The 20,885-nt window shown below is 42.5% G+C and overlaps 1 protein-coding gene across 1 annotated transcript in view; it reads left to right on the top strand.

Moving 5' to 3' along the window:
* The window catches only part of PTK6 (protein tyrosine kinase 6), a 178,317-nt gene extending 158,248 nt beyond the window's left edge, over positions 1-20,069 (top strand). The window contains exons 6-8 of the mRNA XM_078651643.1: positions 2,217-2,398; positions 8,459-8,612; positions 17,305-20,069. Coding sequence (XP_078507769.1) covers positions 2,217-2,398; positions 8,459-8,612; positions 17,305-17,501 — 533 coding nt within the window. The 3' untranslated portion in view covers positions 17,502-20,069. The remainder of the gene's footprint in view (positions 1-2,216; positions 2,399-8,458; positions 8,613-17,304) is intronic.
* The last annotated feature ends 816 nt before the right edge of the window (positions 20,070-20,885 follow it).

Below are 20,885 nucleotides of genomic sequence, written 5' to 3'. Positions count from 1 at the left end.
GCCACAAGCCGGAATATTGTTGAAAGTGAAGGCTTTCTTTGGCAATGCCCTCAACCCACTCCTTAACATCAGTGTCTCTCTTCCAACTCCTGCAAAGCCAGACAGACAGCCTGGCCAGCCTGTGATCAATAACATCTATTGTTCCAAGGAAACATTATCAAAATCCCACTCAAAGAAAAATCAGTAGGGCCATTCTTCTCCAATATTACCCAGTCTGGATTTAGACCCCAATAACACTAAGACTGCCACCACCCACAAAGTCGGAAACACACTCCACATCACAGATAACGAAGACACGAGTCCCCTATTTATTGCAGTATCTCTCTGTAGCCTTCAACACTGTCCATCACTAGCATCTTCTTCAACTTTCCATTGCTGACTTTGTCTGAATTTGCTCTTCGTGATGCTCCGTGCTTGATTTGTGCTGGTAGTTGCCTTGCTGCTGGTGGGGCTTGTTTTTTATCATCTGAGCTTGACCAAGAGAGAGCAAGCAGTGGTTAATTTGTAAAGAAATAAGTGCCAGGGCTCTGGTCCGGAGGGCACTGTAGCTTGCACCACACATTACCACTCCCAGCTCTGCCAATGATAGTAACAACACAACTACTAACCATCACATTCCTACAAGCGTGACAATTCAGACTACTTTAGGCCCCCAAAGCTATAAAATTGGCTTGGGCGGCACATAATAGGCATTTTTTATGTAGATTGAATTATTAATTAATTGTTGTTGTGATCATCTCAAAATTAGCCGGACAGCTCCACCTTGTGGCAGACTGTCAAGCGCCGGTGTTGACAATTAAGTGCCTGTGCGGAACACCGGAAACCACCGGCTCAAATTAAGCACTGAGAGTAAGGCAGAAAGAAGAAGGAAGAGACAGTTTGGAAAACCATGACAAAGGTTGAAAAATCAGGTATGAAAAAGAATTTTCACAAATGGGACAAAGAGACCGGATGTGTAGGGTGGTGAAATGAAAACTTGGCATTAGGCACCCTCGGCATTATTGCAACACTGGGCTCTTTAGTAGAACAATGGACCTCTGCTCATTTAAAAAAATAAAATAAAAAAAGCACTAGTGGTGCAGACCTTTCCTACTAAGAATACTTTAAGCAATGCATGCTTTCCTTTCTACTGTGTAGGAAATGCAAACAGATGCACTTTTCTTAGGTGTGTCTGTAATGCAACTGGAGCTCTTGCTATATAAAACTGAAAAAATAATAGTGAAGGTATAATTACATAATCACTTAAAAACCTGACCTAGAGTGTGTAGGTTCACTTGGATCCAAGCTCTAAAATCAACTGCACTTCCCTCCAATCTTAGCACTAGCACCATTTTGGACAAGACCTACACAAACCAAAAGGTACAATGTGAAGTAATAGCATCTGCAAAACAGTAAGATAGAGGTAAAAGTAAGTGCAAATGTACACTATTTCTACAACCTATTCCCTATTATTCGATTCAGAAAAGGGGGTGGTGATGAACAGAGTGTCTGAATTAAGCAGACCACTCTTACCCAGTCCAAAGATCAGGGCTTGATCCATCACCGTTATTTAGCTCACTGCCCCATCCCAGCTCAGAACCTGGCTATATGCAAATTAGTCTGTCCCTGGCCCAGTGCATCATGGGAACAGGGCAGACCAAACTACAAAGCCAATTCTTCACCAGAAAGGATACAAGCTACCGGGGACCGGTTTCTGGCATTTCAGCCTCTTCGGCCCGGCTTGCTTGAATCCTGATGGAGCAGTGAGCAAGGGACTCATGTCTGAGTATACCCTGCCACACCTATAGTGGCCAAAATCGATTCAGAAAAGGGGGTGGTGATGAACAGAGTGTCTGAATTAAGCAGACCACTCTTACCCAGTCCAAAGATCAGGGCTTGATCCATCACCGTTATTCTAGCCCTGATCTCTTGACTGGGTGAGAGTACTCTGCTTAATTCAGAGACTCTGTCCATCACCACCCCTTGTTGTAAATATTCCCTATTATTAGCAGTGATTTCTGTATCTGATAAGCATAAGGAGCAGCTAACACAATGTGATTTGCACCCGGGTGTTTTACGTTCAATTTTAGTGATTCAACTAAAATGATATTGATAGTGTAGGAAGTTATGATGTATATGCAAGAAATGATGATCTTGGATATGTTCCTATAAATTATATCAGACCTTTGATACTGCTGTACAATTAATACATTCAATGGTATGCTTCCTCTTGCCAGGTCCCCAGGGTCAGCGGCTGCAACCGAGTGATCTCCTGGACATGGCCTACCAGGTGGTGGACGGCATGCAGTACCTGGAGTCCAGGAATTACATTCACCGGGATCTGGCTGCAAGAAATATTCTTGTTGGGAAGGACAACCTCTGCAAAGTGGCTGACTTTGGGATGGCTCGCATTATCAAGGTACGGGAAGTGGAGTGGGTGGGATCATATGTATAGCTCACTCTGGTGGCCCTGGAGTTAATGTTGAAACAGGCCATTATGTACATACTTCTATCAAGTGTGGGAACAATGTCTAACCTGTAATGGTAAAAAGTATCCAGATGAATACCTTGTACCTGCTTCAGACATGTTTGGCTCTAACTCCACTGAGAAAACATTTCCTCGAAAGAGCAAGACACGGGTTTGGAAGTCTTGCTACCTATTTCCGTTCACTTGACTAACACATCACGTGTTATTGAACCAATGTAGTGGGGCATCCCGTTGATTGGTTTCTGGACTTGTCGGATGTGAAGATCACCAGGTCATACCATGTAGATCAGTTTTACCCAGTGCAAAAATTTAAAACAAATTCTGCTCCAGTGCTCTTGATGTCTCACAGTTCCAAAGTTGCTCCCTCTTGCACACAACCTTGAAAATGAATGCTTCAATGCATAGGAAATTCAGTGGTTATCATTTTGGATAGCATTCAGCTCCAACTTTTTTGCTTATCTGTGCTATGATAATAAAGAAAGGACTATATGGAATTTGACTTAGCCTTGTACATAAAGGAGCAGTGCTGCCTAAACGACTGGGCTGATTCTCACAGGTGTATTCAGCCTTATAAGACTTCAACAGCGATTTTTTATCTTGATTCCCTATGCACAATGACCTATTGGACCAATAGCTTTGCACGCTCATGGCTCTTGCATGCCTGTCACCTTTCATATTCCTGCCACTCTCATCTCTCTCGAAGCAGCCATATGTGCATACATTTTTCTTTAGCTCTAATACACTTCTGTCCTGTGATGCTTGGTGACTCTTTCTGTTTCAATGCAAAAATAGGCTTTAAGCAGTGTCTGATCTTCAATTCCCTTAGCAAGCTTCTGCTTCAGTTTTTGTTGGTTTTTTTTCTTATTCTTTTAGCAAAGTGTTTATATTTTTTATTTTGTTGAATGTTGTACGTGGTTTCACCAGATGTTCTTACCAGGATTTCCCACTGGCGCTTACACTGGATTCCTCACTACAGACATTACTGGTAGATCTTTTGTTGACTAATATCATCATGAAGATATTTTTATAAATCAGGGACCTTAGGTCAGCGAATGGGCTTTTATGTCGATCTGCTAGAACTGATAGCAGTCCGATTAGCTTTTAAAGGGGTTGTCCCACAAAATACCTACAATCCAATCCTGACCAAAATAGATCATATCACCATGAGGCTAAGCATTAGGAAGCACGGTGGAACAATATAAACCTACCTATCCATAGAAGTTTAGAAACTGGATACTGAATACCAAACAGGACATCAACCTCTTTGTGGAACCTCTTATCAGCCTTAACATTTAATGTGATTTACCTATGCTGAACCTCGAAAACATACAAGGTCAAAACAATGAACTCTAGTCCTTCATTGTGTCACGTCATCCCTGGATCTCTTTACACAAATACGCAACACATTTCCTTCACCTTCAGAAATCCTTAGGAAGAAATGATGGACGTATTTTCAATCATTTATTAAAAATAGTTGCCCGGAGTTTTCCCAGCCTTCATCCTGGTTCCCCCTCTGATAGACAGATAGAGATATCATGATGCCAGATTATTTTGGTAGTCTCCAGATTATTTTGATAGCCCCTTTGTGGACCAGATAGAAATACCAACTAGGTCTACTACTGAGGTTCCCCACAATTTCTCAAAGCTCTTTGCAAATTGTTGTCTAGAAACAAATACAGACTTCTCCACTATGAGCCTAGGTCTTTGAATCTGACCATATGGCTCCTTATATCCTGGAATCTGGTTAATGCCTCCTGTCTCAGGAGGGGACTGATATAGTGGTTCAATCTAGAGATTTGGCAAGGAGTACCCAATACAGGAGTCAGAAGTATTGGATAATAATGTGAATGCAGTCACATACATATCAAGAAAAGTCATCTCATACCTTCTATATCAGGCCTTCTGAGCTCTGCAAAATGTTAATAGAGTGCATCTACCTGCAGGTTTTAGATGTAGAAAGATGTTAGAGAATGGAGTTTCTTGAACTGATTCTAATGTGAAATTCTTCCAGGGTGGCTTTTTGAGATAATGTCCTCCCATCAGGACTCCTCATGTTTGGGATACTAAAGCACTAATTTTGCATTTGCCAAAACGCTCCTCCTTATGCATTTGTGTGAACAAAAATGCTTGATGTGTAAAATAGATCCCTATGGGATAATCCCCTCAGCCAGTAAAATGAATGATATTCAAATGTTCTCAAATGATAAATTCCACCTTGATTTTCACAGTAACCCAGTAATCCTCAGGACTCACCCTAGGTTCGCTCCAAAAATATTTTGCAAATTTAATGTTAGTCAAATAGTTGCCAGTTTTTTACAAAAGCCCAGAGAGGGGCCCTCATTTCAATAAACATCAAACTGGCTTTCTGCTACAATGTTTGAAGACCTAAGGACTATTAAGTGGCTCTGAAGTTGTTTGGAGTAACAGATTTATCCAAGAAGGAACATGCATTGACAAAAGCTAATATAACCAGATGGCTTGTCGATTGCATCAAATTAATATACTTTAATATTAACAGCTAATTAACAGGGTTTGCCAGGGCCATATACCAAAGGTACATCTGAATCAGCCACATTTCTGTCAAATATTTCATGGGTGGAACCAGCAGAAAATGCTCAATGTAGTGCCTGTCTTCTTGATGTTAATCCCTGAGCAAACACTGGTGGCTATGTTGTAGAAGATCCTGGGGGCATAGGATCTTTCTCTCCTTTCTGTAGTGTTTTATCTGCAATATAGGAGCTCCTCGTCTGGCCCTGACCTGCAGATATTGCCTGTTTGTTGCTTATGTAGACAGTGGTCTTGCTTTGGCCTGTTCTGTCAGATGGGGTGTGAAGCCCAGTAGGATTGGATCTTGATGCTGCTCTGTGCAAGGATGTCTGCAAAGACTTCTGTATAAATGTTGAAAATAAGGGACAAAGGACAAGGCGATTACTGGATCTGGTAGTTCCTATCTGAGCTAGTTGCTGTCAGTTGGTGAGATAGGATGTGAACAGCTTTAGGATTGTGCCAGGGCCATCAATGCAAGTTTTCAAGGTGTGGATCAATGCTGGATTGCTGACTGTGTCAAAAGCTGCAGTGAGGTTGAGCAGGACCAGAAGCAAGGTTTCTTTTTGGAATTGAAGAAGAGAGCATTCTCCACTACTTGAAGTGCAGCTATTTAAATACTGCAGTGTGTTGTGAACCCCAATTGATAGTTTTGAAGTAGGTTATTTTCGCGGATGTGATCCTGTAGCTGAGTAGTGATTGAATTCGGAATAATTTTTCCAACTAATGCGAGTTGGGTTATGGTACAGGAAATGGCAAGGTCAGGTGAATCTAGTGTAGGTGTTTTCAACATGGGAAGGTTCTATCTGTTCTTGAGGCAATCCATAAAACTTCCCTCCATTGATGAGAGAAACATGTGAGAACTTCTACTTCTCCTAGCAGAGACTTGATGATGAGGAGGGAAGCATGTTATCATTGTGGGAGTTAGCTTTGAATGAATTCAGAATGCTTGAGAGGTAAGTGTGGGAGATTATGTTGAGGGATGACCAGTTAGCAGCTGGGTTAAGGTGATGGGGTGGATTATGATGAAGAATTGGCGATGTTTAATCTGATTTTGTTGGTTTTCTCTGTGAAAAAGAGGTCGATAGCATTGCATCCATCAACTGATGGTCGGATAGCTGAATCTGGAATGGAGGTGGCACACCCTTTAATATCCTTAAAAAAGGCTTTTTTTCTCTGGTGCTTGGTCTGTTGATCTTGGCCTGGCAGTAAGTGGATTCTGCTGTGTGGTGGTGAAATGTTTCAGATGGGGAATGTCTACCTGACATTTTGCTCTTCTCCATAATTTTTTCCTGTTTTCCTAAGGTGTGATTATTTTCTGTGAGTTCTTGGGTGTACCAATGTGCTGATGGCTAGGCCTGGAGATGCAAGTTTTCAGAGGATAATAGGTACAAGGTCAGTCACAATACATATAAGTGGTTGTGCTCTGTAATTTGTATATAGCTATATTATATATGGGGGAATTTTTTCTTCATATAAGATATACACTGATAAATGGCACAGTGTTTTACATAGAGCACGCCAAAATAAGGGTATATTTCTTAAATACTGTGGGAAGACTTTTACGGAGGTGCTGACTAGGTCTCTCTTTGCCACTGCCATTTCCATTTTTCCTAAATAACCTTAAATTCCTATTAAATGGGATAGGGAGCTCTCCAATAAGCAGCCTTCATTTATGCAAAATATTCCCCTTTTCCATGAGGTCAGATCTCTTTAAACCCCTCTTGAAACTAGATCAGTTGTTGCGCGTCACCTGTCTCCGCCTTTGTAATGGTGCCTGTATTTATACAGCGCTTACTACTCTAGACCCTGATGAGGTGTTGAAGCACTCCACTCCGGAACCCAAGGATAGTGGTTAATCCAGTGGTTACATTTTGGTTATGGCGATTAGTGATGGCTCTGAAGAGAAAACACTGCTTGATATACTCCAGTTAGTTTGTGGTCGATTATGTTAATGCTAGTTAGGTGTGATTGTTAATGGGGGCTATGTGGTTTCAGGTGAATGGTTGGTGAGATAGATAGGCTGGGGGAGATTAGGTGATGTTAGGTTGCAAGGATAGGGTGTTAGCGCAGGAGAGGTTGTGATGTAGGAAATGAGGAGTCAGCCTTTTGCAGATTTACAATAAGAGATACGAAAGACTGGCGTGAGCCTGAGAGGAGGCTATACTCAGCAATAGAAAGCATGCAGAGGATGGAAATCAGGAAGAGGGTCACTTTGAAGAAAGAACAGAGAGGACTCAGGCCTGAGGATTCCAGTGGAATTAAGTTGTTCAGTTTGTTCTTGCAGGGTTTTAGGAGTGTAGTGGAAAGTGTCTTTCTGAGATAGCAAGCAAGTCAATGATGTAAGCTGTAGAAAGCAATCTAAGGATGTAAGCTGTTCAAAGAAAGCATTATACATTGTGCTCCATATCCGGGGAGACAGTTTAAAACATGCTTCAGGTTCGAGTGTACACATCACTTAAACATTAAGGGGTCTATTAGTATGGCGTGCGGCGGTGGCGATCCGCACGCCAAAACATCCCGCCGGTCAGCCTTTTACCCCCACCACATTAGCATGGCGGGGGTACTGCGGCGGACAGAAAGATCCTCCGCCACTTTTCCGACGGTAAGCAATCGTCACGATTGCCTACCGGGCAGAAATGGCCCACAATATGGTGGTGGTGCCTTGCAGGTACCGCCACCCATATTAGCATGGTGGCGGTTTCATGCCTTTCCATGGCGGAGACTCTGCCATGGAAAGGCATGCGGAGTTCTCTTTGGGGGCCCGTTGTGGGCCCCCTGGGGGGTGGGAGGCTGCACTTGGGGGTGCCCATGTTACCTCCCAACATTGGCATGCACAAGGTGGCAGGCACCGCGCGGTGCCTGTCACGGTGTGTATGCCAATGCCCAACATGAATATATTGCATTGTGGCGGGTGCTGCTCACAGCACGCCTGCCACTATGCAATATAGGCGGGATGCCACCGCCACCGTGGCGGTGGCATCCTAATTGCCGGTGCGGGACCCGCGCACCACTGGCGGCTGGTCCCAGCACCGCTAGGGTGGCGGGCGGACTTAAGTGCGCCCGCCATCCTAATAGACTCCTAAGAGTCTAGCCTGCTATATCCCAACCCTAGGACAGCCCTTTTAAACATAGTCTGGAGTATACCAACCTTGGTACAGGGTCGCTGCACAATGCCATAGTATAGTTTATAAACCTTCCTTGAAATGGAGACATATTTTTAAAATCATCACTTCATGGATATAAGGCGCTACTTCAAATATTGACTAATCAAAGGTACTCCTAGTCAGACACCTTCCGAGCAGCGTCTTTCCTTTTCTTATTTTCTTTTTTCCTTCAGTTGGAGAAGGTATAAACCTTGTCAGGTTCTATGTATTTTTGTCTGGCTGATGTGTGATAATGCTCTCTCCAATGACCTTCTCATACTTTTGTCCGTCTTCTTTGCAGGATGAATTCTACTTGTCTCAAGTGAAGAGTATCCCCTATAAATGGACAGCCCCTGAGGCGCTTTTATTTGGGCGTTTCTCCACCAAAGCAGATGTGTGGTCTTTTGGGGTTCTTCTGTTTGAAATTGTTACCCGTGGTCAGACTCCCTATTCAGGTGAGTCCTAGCATTACACTTTGCCTTGCTCGCACAGGTTGGGATGAGAGCTAGAATATATCGAGGGATAAATCAGTACTGGAATTTTTTTGTTCACTTTGGTAAGTACTGCATGAAATAAACATGCAAAACCTGTCTGTAGAGAACAATTCAACAAAGGATCCCTTGACTGGTAAGAATTTGCAGTTAGCAAAAAGATGGCCCACTACTTTCTGTTCCTACTGAACAAAGGTTCATGCAGCTAACAACTAAAGGCATTTTTTGAATAGGGTTTTACTGTTCCTCCCTCCCTTCATGAAAGTTCCATCAATGTGCTGGTTCTATTGAAAGTATTCTTTGTCACATCTTTAAACACCTAAAGTTTCAACTCTGTATTTCACTAGTTTTGGATCCATCATATCACAATCACACTATGCTGAAGGATTTCACATTGGTCTCCTGATGTACCCCTTCGCTAAGTCTAATATGTAGGGGGCTGTGTTCTAGCTGACTGGTTGTGCGGCCTGCGGGACCCTCGCTACTGCTAGGTAGTTGCCCAGGTGAAATTTAAGATGATGTTTACTAGCCAAGGGGTCTGTTGTATTCTAGACTTATCTTTCACCTTATAAAAATTTCAGAAACATATTCCCTCACTTGTGTTGCGCTTGACCCTTACTTTCCCCTCTCAGAGCACTTGACCCAAGATTTTCATCTTAGTGTACTAGACCCATGCTTTCAAGGTCAAAGTGTCAAAAATCAGAAGGGAATAGCCAGGGGAGGGTCCTCCATTTTTTATTTGTGTGCCCACTTTTGGCAAATTCCTCCACTCTAAGTTAGTGATATATAAATTCATTTAAATCTTTTAAGGGAGTGAAGTCCTATTTGTTACCAGAACTCAACTCTCACTCAGTGATCAACAGTCAGCTGCCTGTGGAAGTTTTCACTGAGTCCCATCATGCCATTGATGTGCTAACCATGCGTCCCCTTTCCTACTTAAACTTGTATAGCTATTTTGTTCCCTATCACATTAAAAAGTACATTGTTCTATTTGATCTTCTTCCTGGTCCCGTTAGCTACTAGAAAGCAAAACCTTGACGTTAAAAAGAAAAACCATAAATGGGAACCGATATTTGTAGTGTTAAAATGTTGTCTCACGGTTCTGGTGACAATTACAAAGTTTTGGTCTCAAGATTCATTATGTCAAGTCAAGTCAATAGATCTTTATTTGGTATTTAAAAAATACCATAAAAGTACATGATAAACTGTTAAAATCTATAAAATACAATTCATGTGCCAGTAGTTAAACAATAGACAAAAGAGATACATTCAACACTGCCCTCTTGAGTTCCGTAGCCTTATAGAAACCTTAATAAAATTCATAATACAAAACAGAGTGTGAGGATCATTGGCCCTTTGCAAAAACAATAAAGCAACTTCGGTGTGTTTAAACTTTGCCTGTTTTAAAATTCCTTCTAAAAAACTACGCCTCGTAAAGTATAAAATGAACATAAGAGTACAAAATGAAGGGTATCCTGCGGAGACCTATTGTCGCAGCCGCAGGTACCCTTCTGCTCAACCGTTGAAGTAAAACCTGGTGGATCAGCCAGTATGTGATGTAAAAGGTTGAGCCTAAAACGGGTCATTAAAAATCTGTCCTGTGATTCATTATGTCATTATGTCATCAGAACCGTTTAATGGAATTAATACTAAAGTATCTGAATACCCCTAAAAAATTGCACCCTGTATACATAAAGATTTCAGATCAGTGTTTTGGCCATGTCCTTGAGCTGAGTGATTCCACCCAAAGTTCTACTATCGCATTTCCGTCCAACTGTCCACCAGAACGTGATCCTAGAAGAGGTTGAGATATTATGAATGTTGTTGTTCTCAGTCGACCTTAAGATCTGTGAAGTCAATGACAGCTATGCCTTCAACACTTTGTTCAACATTTGACATTGAGAGAATGGGTACACCTATCAAAAGTTAGTATTTTCCTGGAAACCTCACTCTCTTTATACTTAAGAACATACACTCAAACAAGAGAGGTAATCCAGTGATCAAACTCTCTGATTCTCCATCGCCATCTCGAGCTATTGCTTCTAATCGCTCTCCTCCTAGACAGACTTTGCATCCTTAGATGTTGGTTCCTACAACGCCTCTCAAACCTGTGTCTCTCACTACCTCACCTACTATAGCTTCAGTAGATACAACCTTGAGCTCTATCCCAAAAAGCCTCTGGCTGCTCCTAGAAGGCCCTTTACAGGTCCTCTCAGGAACTGTTCTTATCATTCCAGTTCCCATGGGCCATGGCACTCACATAAAAGATCCTATCTCCCGTCAAGATACTGCTTTGGTTGAAGAAACTTCATTCCTCACAGGGCAGGCTGATCTCATCTGCGTTGCACTGCCACCAAAAACCCACACCCTAAGAACAGCAACAACTTCATCATCATCTTCTTAATCCTCTATCAAGAGGAGGTGAATAGGGATTCGCCTCCTTCGCGGATCTCTACTTTTGAGGACATTAACACCTTTCATGAGGCACTAATCAAAGGGGCAGTAAAGATGAAAAATTTTAACACCATCACTGTTGGCTAATAATTGTCATACATTAAAGCCTCTTTTAAAAGAGTTCATCACATCCTATGCTCCTTTTGGTTCCAGGCCTCCTTGATCCAGTCACTGTGCAGTTTCTTGATTCAGCTTCTGCAAAAGCTGTACTGTCTCATCTTCAAAAAACTGTAGGTTTTCTAAACAGGACCCTCTATTTCTCCAATCAGATCCTCTTGATTCTGATATTGTTTTAGTTGCAAAGAAGAGTCATGCTACTACTACCGTCTTTACGGTGCCTGCAGACAAGCAGAGTAAATGTTTGGACTTGGTTTATCGAAAAGGATGTGGCATATCTACAACACCTATCTGGTGCCCCTGTTTTATTATTTTTTGCTAATTTTATCTGTATTTATCCATATTTATTTTAGGTTTTGTGAAAAAAATTAAGCTTAACCTTGTGTATTTCAACATTTATTTAACCGATAAATAAAAACTCTTACCTTGAATACCCACCGGGTTTCAGTGATATGAAGACCCTTAGAACATAAATCAATGCCCTCATATGAGACTATTCAAATTTCATTATTAACCGTGTGCATATCTACTGTCGTTTAAGCCTTTTTATAAACTTCATTTCTTTTTTAACCCCCGTTACCTATCAATCCATACAGCTATTGGCCTGTCAGTCATGGTATACAGTATTTAGAATCACTCAAAAAGCAACCCAATATCCGTTTTTATCCACATTTAAAAATAAATCCAGACAAGAAAATTAATGTTTTTCTTTCTGTATTTATGTGTAAAAATCCGTAAAAACGGAAAACAGGGAGCCTTATTTATAAGGGAGGTGAAACAAATCCCTATTGGACCCTCTACAAATCTGCTTCTTACTAATTGGAAAACAAAGGTCTGTCAAAGAATGTAAAATCTCCCTTTGTCTTGGAGCAACATTTTTGTATCATAAGCAGGTAGGGAGATATGCAGAGAGGCAAACCAAAGATGAAGAACCTAAAGGTTGATGGACTAGAGAGAAAGAAGCAATACCTAAAACACCATTCTAAATCCCACCAATGCTTCTACTAATGGAAAATTCAATCCCCTTGCGGTCATCAGCCAGGACTACATTACCAACAGCACAAGCTAGGAAGAGGAGGTCAGCTATTGCTGGGAGTCTCATGCTGGAATGCAGTTACTTCTTTTTTGCCCTCTTCTATGCACCATGTAAACAGAGATAATCAACATTAAACATCTAAAAGAGCAGTTAAAGATCACAAAAGACACATGAGTATTGAATGTGGTTGGAAATTGATAGAGTCTCAGGATCCAGACGTTCAATATCTTGCTGTAAAAGCAACCATGGATTGTGTCTCAAGCTCCCAAAAGGAAGGGAAACGTATTCCTTTTATCCGCTAGTTCAAACAAGCAATGGCAAAGCCAATAGTATATGCCTTTGTGACCTATTGGCTTTGCCAGAGCTTTTTGACGATCTTATCCTACATTTGTAAAATGCAAAATCTTTTTGGCTGATGCTGCACAGCATGTGCAAAAAAAACCAAAATAGAAAAAGAAATAATGTGGTGCCATGTGGGCATGAGTGCATATGCGCCATGAAACTGCTGACGCTGGTGCCATTCAGTAGATTTTTCCATGTACAATGAGGTATGCACGTACATGCACATCCATGCTCAATGACCTGGGCCCAATTTGATTCATTTTATTTTTACTGACCCAAGATATCGGACGCCCCTTGGAGTGATAAATAAAAAAATCAATTACGCAAATGCCATTTCTGCAAGTGACCCCACAGCGAATCAAAGCCGCAGTGGCAACCAAAATATGTTAAAAAAATATTTATTTATTTTTTTAACCTACTAGGGGTGGAGGAATGGAAGGGAAATAGGTTGGGGGAAGCAAGAGGGAGGACAGGGGGGATTAAATACAAAGAGAAAGACAAAAAAGCTAAATGAGGAGAAGAGAGGAAAGAGTTCATGTTATCGACTGGATCAGCAACACACAAAAAAAGAGAGCATGTAGGGGAAGGAGAGAGGAACATGCATCGGGGCTTGTATGGGGAAGAGAAGCACACGACAGCGAGAGCTGGAAAACCCATGCACTCTCATGGAGTGCCCAACGAAAAGTAAAGCTTGGTTTCCTAAATGTGAGCACTGAGAGGAAACAAATTAGCATATCAAAAAAATAATAAAAAGGATATGCCCATTAAATTGACATACTTCAAAGCCAGGCTGAACTCCATAGCTCCAGACTGGCCCCAGCAATGGTGGTTCGCTGATCTACTTCACTAGTCAGAACCTGTCACACAGGAGCAGGAGGCTGCTATGCCTATCGGGTCGGGTTAGAAGGCGAGATCCTGCACCCAACCTTTAATTGATGGCTGGGATCCTGAGCTCAAACCATACGGGCATCGGACTCTCCCTCAGGTCTGTGTGGATTCAATGGGGAACTTACACTTTTCGGGGGAAGAGATTCTGCATCTGGATCAATCAGAAACACTTGAATCCTGCCAACTTGTGAAGAAGAAGCGCTATTCCAATATTTTCTCTGTTTGTCCTGATCAGGGCTGCAGTTCTCCCCTACTAAGGTACCACTTTCATCCATTACTGCTTATAGAAATTTCCTTTAACAAACCTCTTTTTTCCAGTCATCATGAACTTTAAAGGAATAAAGGATACTTACCCTGGTCAAGAGACCTTGTCCTCCATGGGGAACAAACATAGTCCTCTGAAAGCTGAAATCCAGGGCTGTTTCAGCGATTCCCAAGACTTCATTTCAACATCTGGGGCCAGATGTAGGTAATGAAGATTTACAGATTCTAAAATACCGAATTTTACCGATTCGGTATTTTAGAAACGGTAAATGGGATGTAGGTATTTATTCGGTAAGTATTACCGAATCGGTAAGATTCGGTAATTCCCATTCAATCCTATGGGCCTGGAGGCCCATAGGAAGGAATGTGAATTACCGAATCGGTAAATACCGATTCGGTAAAAGGGGAACACATTGAAGGATGGCAGGGTGTCACTTTGACACCCTGTTGCACCCCTGAATTGTGTATGGGTGCACATGTGGCACACATGCCACATGGCACAGTAATAAGTTGCAAAAAGTTGCTTCTTTTGGGGTTTTCGATATTTACCACCAACTTGTAGTTGGTGGTAAATAATGAATCCTAAAGTGGGAAAAGCACTCATTTGAGTGCTCCCTACATTAAGGATTCAGTAATTTACTGAATCGATAGTTAAGAATTGGGGGCCATATGTATCAAGGCCAAATGGATTCGCAAACGCCGAAATTCGCAAAAATTTCGGCGTTTGCGAACCCATTTTTGCAAAATGGTATGTATAAAACAATTTGGGTGCAAAATAAGGAATCACAAAATATTGCCATTCCTTATTTTGCGATTGCATTTAAGGAATTGCATATTTTGCGATTCCTTAAATGCAATGTATCAAGGAGAAAAAAAAATCCAAAATGCCCTTAAGGAATCGCAAATTACCACCAACTTCTAGTTGGTGGTAAGTTGCGAATTCTTTTAAAAAAGCATTTTTTGGAAAATCCAATGGTGCCATGTGACGCTCATACATGCCCTTAGGGCATGTATGTGCGCCAAATGCGCACACATGTCATTTTCAGGGGTGCAGCAGGGTGTTCTTGAGACACCCCTGCACCCTTGAAATTATTCTCAATTTGCGATTAGCAAATTGCGATTTGCAAATTGAGAATAATTTCCCATTCATTCCTATGGGCCTCCTGGCCCATAGAAATGAATGGGAATTTATTCCTTAATTGCGATTAGCAATTTGCTAATCGCAATTAAGGAATTTTAAGGAATCGCTAAAAAATAGCGATTTTCTTCATACATACCATTTTGCGATTTCTAAATAGTGATTCCTTAAAAATTGCTGTTTAGGAATCGCAAAAGGGTATGTTGATACATATGGCCCTGGGTAACTTACCGATTCCTTAAATTACCGATTTGGTAAATTACCAAATTCTTAAATTAGGCCCCTACATCTTAAAAGCCTAATACCGGTCGCCCGTTACCGACCGGTATTAGGCTTCTTACATCTGGCCCCTGGTGTGGAAAGCTGCTTTCCTTGCAGCTGTTGCTTCCCCATGCAATGTTATCAATATCAAGCCTCACGTCTTATAAACCGTAGTGGTATTCCATTGGAGAAAGGTAGCCATGTCGGTGTATTCAAGGTTCCTACCCATAGTGTCTCTGACTTCTGTGTTACCCAATCCATTTCATTTCAAGTGTTTTTCTGGGATTTCTCCTCCTCCAGCACACTTAATATGCCAGACTTTAGGAGACGTCTGACTGACATTTTATCTAGACAAAACCAAACAACTTAGAAACAATAACATTTGTGATCCATTATTTCGAAAATGTTAAGCAACATCAAAACAATGTCTTGACATTATGGGCCAGATGTAGGTAAAATTATTTTACCACCTCTTAAATACCGATTCATACCGATTCGGTATTTAAGAAGTGGTAAAATATAAGTACCGAGATGTAGGTAAATACAGATGTGCATTTACCGAATCGGTAAAATTCGGTATTTACCGATTCGGTAAATACCGACTGGTAAATGCCCATTCATTCCTATGGGCTTTGAAGCCCATAGGGATGATTGGGCATTTACCGGTCGGTATTTACCGAATCGGTAAATACCGAATTTCACAAGGGTGCAGGGGGTGTCACTTTGACACCCTCTAGCACCCCCAAAACAGGTTCAGGTGCCATGTGGCAGGCATACCTGCCCTAAGGGCAGGTCTGCCTGTCATATGGCATAGGTGTGCATGCACACATGTGCATGCACACCAGAATCGGTATTTTACCATCAACTTGTATTTGATGGTAAAATACCGATTTTGTAGGGCTTGTGGGACTCAGAAGAGTCCCACCTACATCTCGATTTTACCGATTCTGTAAATATACCGGTCGGTAAATTTACCGACCGGTATATTTACAGATTCGGTAAAATTACCGAAATGGCCTGTTTTCAGGCACCTACATCTCAAAAGCCAAATACCGGTCGGTAACGGCCGAATTCGGCCGTTACCGACCGGTATTTGGCGACCTACATCTGGCCCTTAGCATTATACCACACTACCAGAAAAGCTAACAAGGCTTGGCTGGTACAGCAAAAATTACTCGATTAGAGGCAAAGCTTCGAGTAATATACTTTTTGCGTAATTCTGCAAAGCAGACCCCTCTCGCGAGATCTGTCTGAGATTTAGCAAGCCTGACTGGCTCAGAGTCCAGGCCCAATGTCCCCCCTGGATGTTGGTCAAGCCACTGTCATGAATGTTTTTGCGTAAAGCATATTTCCTCTGTCATTCCATCACTTTAAGGGATGGAATAGCTACTGTGTTCGGTTTTTATGACTATAAATTGTATGTGCACTATCACCCACAAGGGTACCCTTGCACTGTAATGAAATGGAGAAACCTTTTAGGGAGAAGGAAATTTGACTTACTAGTAATCCTGTTTCTCATTCAGGAAATCTTCTTTGAATTAATACCCAACCTCCCCTCCTCCTGGGTGGAAAGTATGAAGGATGAATTGCATTTTAGGCAGGCTCCTAAGACTTCATACAAAAAGAATTGCGATAGCTGCCACTGCAGGACATGTTGGGATGATAGTTTTTGGTTTTCCTCACATGAACAATGTCGGATTTCCAGCCTGTGCAAGTTGCATTCACTAGAAGTGATGTTTTCTATACAGTTTCATTAATATGCATATTTAGGTGTTTCTTTAACCCCTTCCATGCCGATGACGGCCCCCGGCCGTCATGCATCACGGTGGGCGTGTGCTGATGACGGCTGGGGGCCATCATGAACCCGCCCACTCAATAAAACGGCCGCACTGGCGCAGAATCGCGGCCACGCCCAAGGGGTTAATGAAAGTTTTGTTTTTTGTATGATAAAATATCCTATCAAAGGGCTCTGGGGGTCCCATTCTTGTACGGAGATACCCTAAAGTTATAGTTTATCACAGAGAAATTGGATTAGATGTGAGTAACCTTTCCTTTTCCCATCAGTTTCAGTGCCTACACTGCCCAGAAAGGCAGCTACTGATGATCCGCAGGCATGGTGTCTTTTCTCTCACTTCCTCGCTTTATTCTGTTTTCAGGAATCTCTAACGCCGAAGTCATGACTGAAATCCAGAGAGGGTATCGAATGCCGAAACCTAATGATTGCTCTGACAAGGTTTACAAGGTGATGCTCAGCTGCTGGGAATATGAAGCACAGAACCGACCGAGCTTCGCATCTCTGACTGGGAATCTTGAAAACCTGATTTGCTATGAAGAGACAGAATACTACCCTTAAGGGGCTAGCCTTTGGACTGTCCCACGTTTGACTGCACAGCCTTCTCTGAGAAGGGTCCAAGTCTTGCCTCCTAGACCAAGTTCTTTTACAAATGGATGCTGGGTCATTGCTGGGGTATGGGTCAGGGGATATCTTCACAGATGCTGTATTTTACTTGAAGGATTCTGAAGGCTTGCACACCATAAGGTTGAAGGGTCTTTAGACCATGTCTCTTCCTACCTTTCCATAGGTGCAAAGCTCCCGGCGGCGCTTGGATGCAGTTTGGAAACTTAGATCAAACTCTGCGTGCATTCAGGTCTTTAAACTCAGACCCCCACCAGTGGCATATTCATACTTTTGAATGTTTTATCTTGATACCACCAAAATGCCCTCATACTGAAAATCATGTTGGGTCAGGGGGAAGCCTTGTCTGTAGTAGTGGACGTGACTTTCCTCATAAATAAACTCTAGATTTATTTAGAAATTGGTCCGAGACAGGCACCTGGTACACCCATGTGATGCTTTTACTAATGATACCCATGACCAGCGAATGGTGGATCGATAGCCTGGTAAATGCCAGCTGGGTACCAACAGGGCGAATGCAAGCACTCTGCACTTTTGGAACCATAGGTTCTTAGAATCATATGAATACACCAGAGTCTGCACTTTTAACAAAGTATTAGAGAATTACTCAATAATCTTTGTTCATTCTATGTGCTTGAGGGGGGCGGGTTAAAAACTACTGTTTTTAACTCACAGCTGGATTGGTAGACTTTAGTATATTATGATGCATCCGGCTAAATGAAGAAGTAAACTGATGAATTAGATGAGCGAAACGCGAATGCGTGCTCAACCACAATGTGGCAGTTAGGAGAAAACTGGTGCATCCTGAGCCAAGTTGCAGCAACAGTAGAACACGCCTACATCCTCAGCCATATTGTGGCATGTAGCAAAATACTGATGCACTCTCAGTCATCTGCGGCATGCAGCAGAACACTGATGCATCCACATCCATTCTGCTACATCTAGCAGAACACAGATACATCCTCAGCCATATTGCAGCAGAGCAGGACACAGTTGCAATCTCAGCCATATTGCGGCATGTAGCAAAACACTGATGCACTCTCAGCTATTCTGCTGCATGTAGCAGAACACCGATAAATACTCAGCCATTCTGCCGCATGTAGCAGAACACCGATACATCCTCAGCCATATTGCAGCAGTAGCAGGACACCAATGCATCCTCAGCCATTCTGCTACATCTAGCAGAACACAGATACATCCTCAGCCATATTGCAGCAGAGCAGGACACAGTTGCAATCTCAGCCATATTGCGGCATGTAGCAAAACACTGATGCACTCTCAGCTATTCTGCTGCATGTAGCAGAACACCGATAAATACTCAGCCATTCTGCTACATGTAGCAGGACACCGATACATCCTCAGCCATATTGCAGCAGTAGCAGGACACCAATGCATCCTCAGCCATTCTGCTACATGTAGCAGGACACCGATACATCCTCAGCCATATTGCGGCAGTAGCAGGACACCAATGCATCCTCAGTCATACTGCGGCATATAGCAGAGCACGTTGCATCCTCAGCCATTCTACGCCATGTAGCAGAACACTGATGCACCCTCAGCCATTCTGCAGCATGTAGCAAAACACAATACATCCTCATCCATTCTGCTGCATGTTGCAGAGCACTGATACATCCTCAGCCATACTACGGCATGTTGCAGAACACCGATGCATCCTCAGCCATATTGCGGCAGCTGCAGCAGCAGGACACCGACACATCCACAGCCATATTGCGGCAACAGCAGGGCACCGACACATCCTCAGCCATATTGCGGCAGCAGCAGGGCACTGATGCATCCTCAGCCATATTGCGGCAGCAGCAGGACACCGATACATCCTCAGCCATTTTGCGGCAATACCAGGACACCAATGCATCCTCAGTCATACTACAGCAGTAGCAGAACACTGATGTATCCTCAGTCACATTGCGGCAAGTGGCAGAACACGAAAACATCCTCCAAGACACAGTGTATTTAAGTTGGGCCATGAGAAATCAGTATAAGTGGCATTGGTGTAACATAGGGAACATCAACATATGGGGGGGGGGGAGGTGAGCAAGATGGCGGCTAGAAGGTGAATTTCTAGGAAGGGCGGAGGAATGCATGCAAGAAGGGGTCAGGCATTTTGGATTTTAATCAGAAAAGGAAAGGTCTGTGTGTGTTCAAGTCCACACCACCAACTGGCACCATGGAAATTGATGTGCTAAAGAGAAAACGCTGAAATAATGTGAAAATCGAAATATTTAGGTGCGAAGAAATTCTGATAAAAAAAGGTTCGATTAAATGAAGTACTGTATCCTTTCTCATCTTCATACTGTGCATAATTCACTATGCAGCTTTCAGCTGGGCGAGGGGACGGAGTCGACTCCGGATTCGTCTGTGTTTTCCTTCTTTGTCTATCTCTCTCCGCCATATGCTTTTGGAGGAATGTTTGTAATTGAACTGCCCAGAGATTATAAGTATATATTTTATTTAAAAATAAATGATGACATAAAGACGATCATAAAACAGTATTTATTTTTTGGTCACGACTGTACACCCCGTCGCACAAGGAAGCTTCAAGCAGCAGAAATATTGGACGGGAGATTCCTGGGGGTACCAGGCCCCGGGTTCTAGACTGCCCTGCTGCACCTAAACCTGTAAATTGAACCAAACTACATGAAACTCACACAAAAATTAACAAGCATTTACAATGCAATGGTTTCGCCTTTGTTAAAGTTTGAGCTTTTGGTATTGCTTTTGACAAATGGTCTTTTCTAACTTCTTTGAATTATGTGTAAAACGTTGATGTGTTTAACTTTACACAGAAATATGGATTGCATTTATAATGCAATTAGTTGCAGATGCACAGTGAATTAGAATACACGTTATTTCATAAAGCATGTTAGCATGCTAGTGAAGCCAGGAGTGTGAGAGAAGACAGGAGAGAGAGGGCAAGAAGGAGAGAGTGTAAGATAAAGAGAGAGGGCAAGAGGAAGAGAGATGGAGACTGAGTGCAAGAGAAGAAGTGATAGATATAGAAGTTAAGGAGAGCAGGAGTAAGAAGGAAGAAGGAAGAGAGGTCAAAAGGAAGAGAGGGCAGGAGAGAGAGGGAGGGCAGGAAGGAGAAGGATGGCTAGAGGAGGAGAGGACAGGAAGGAGAGAGAACAAGAGAGAGATGGAGGACAAGAAGGTGAAATAGAGCAGAAGAGAGAGGTGGAAAGGGAGGGCAGGAGGGAGTAAGAAGGCAGAAAAGAGAGGGATAGTAGAAGAGAGAGCAAGAAGGAGGGCAGAGGGAATAGAGTGAGAGAAGGCAGAAGGGATAGGGAGGACAGGAAAGAAGAG

The sequence above is a fragment of the Lissotriton helveticus genome, chromosome 7 (assembly GCF_964261635.1).
Source record: "Lissotriton helveticus chromosome 7, aLisHel1.1, whole genome shotgun sequence".
NCBI lineage: Eukaryota > Metazoa > Chordata > Amphibia > Caudata > Salamandridae > Lissotriton > Lissotriton helveticus.
Note: the sequence above shows the minus strand (reverse complement) of the source record. Positions and strands in the feature narration are given on the sequence as shown.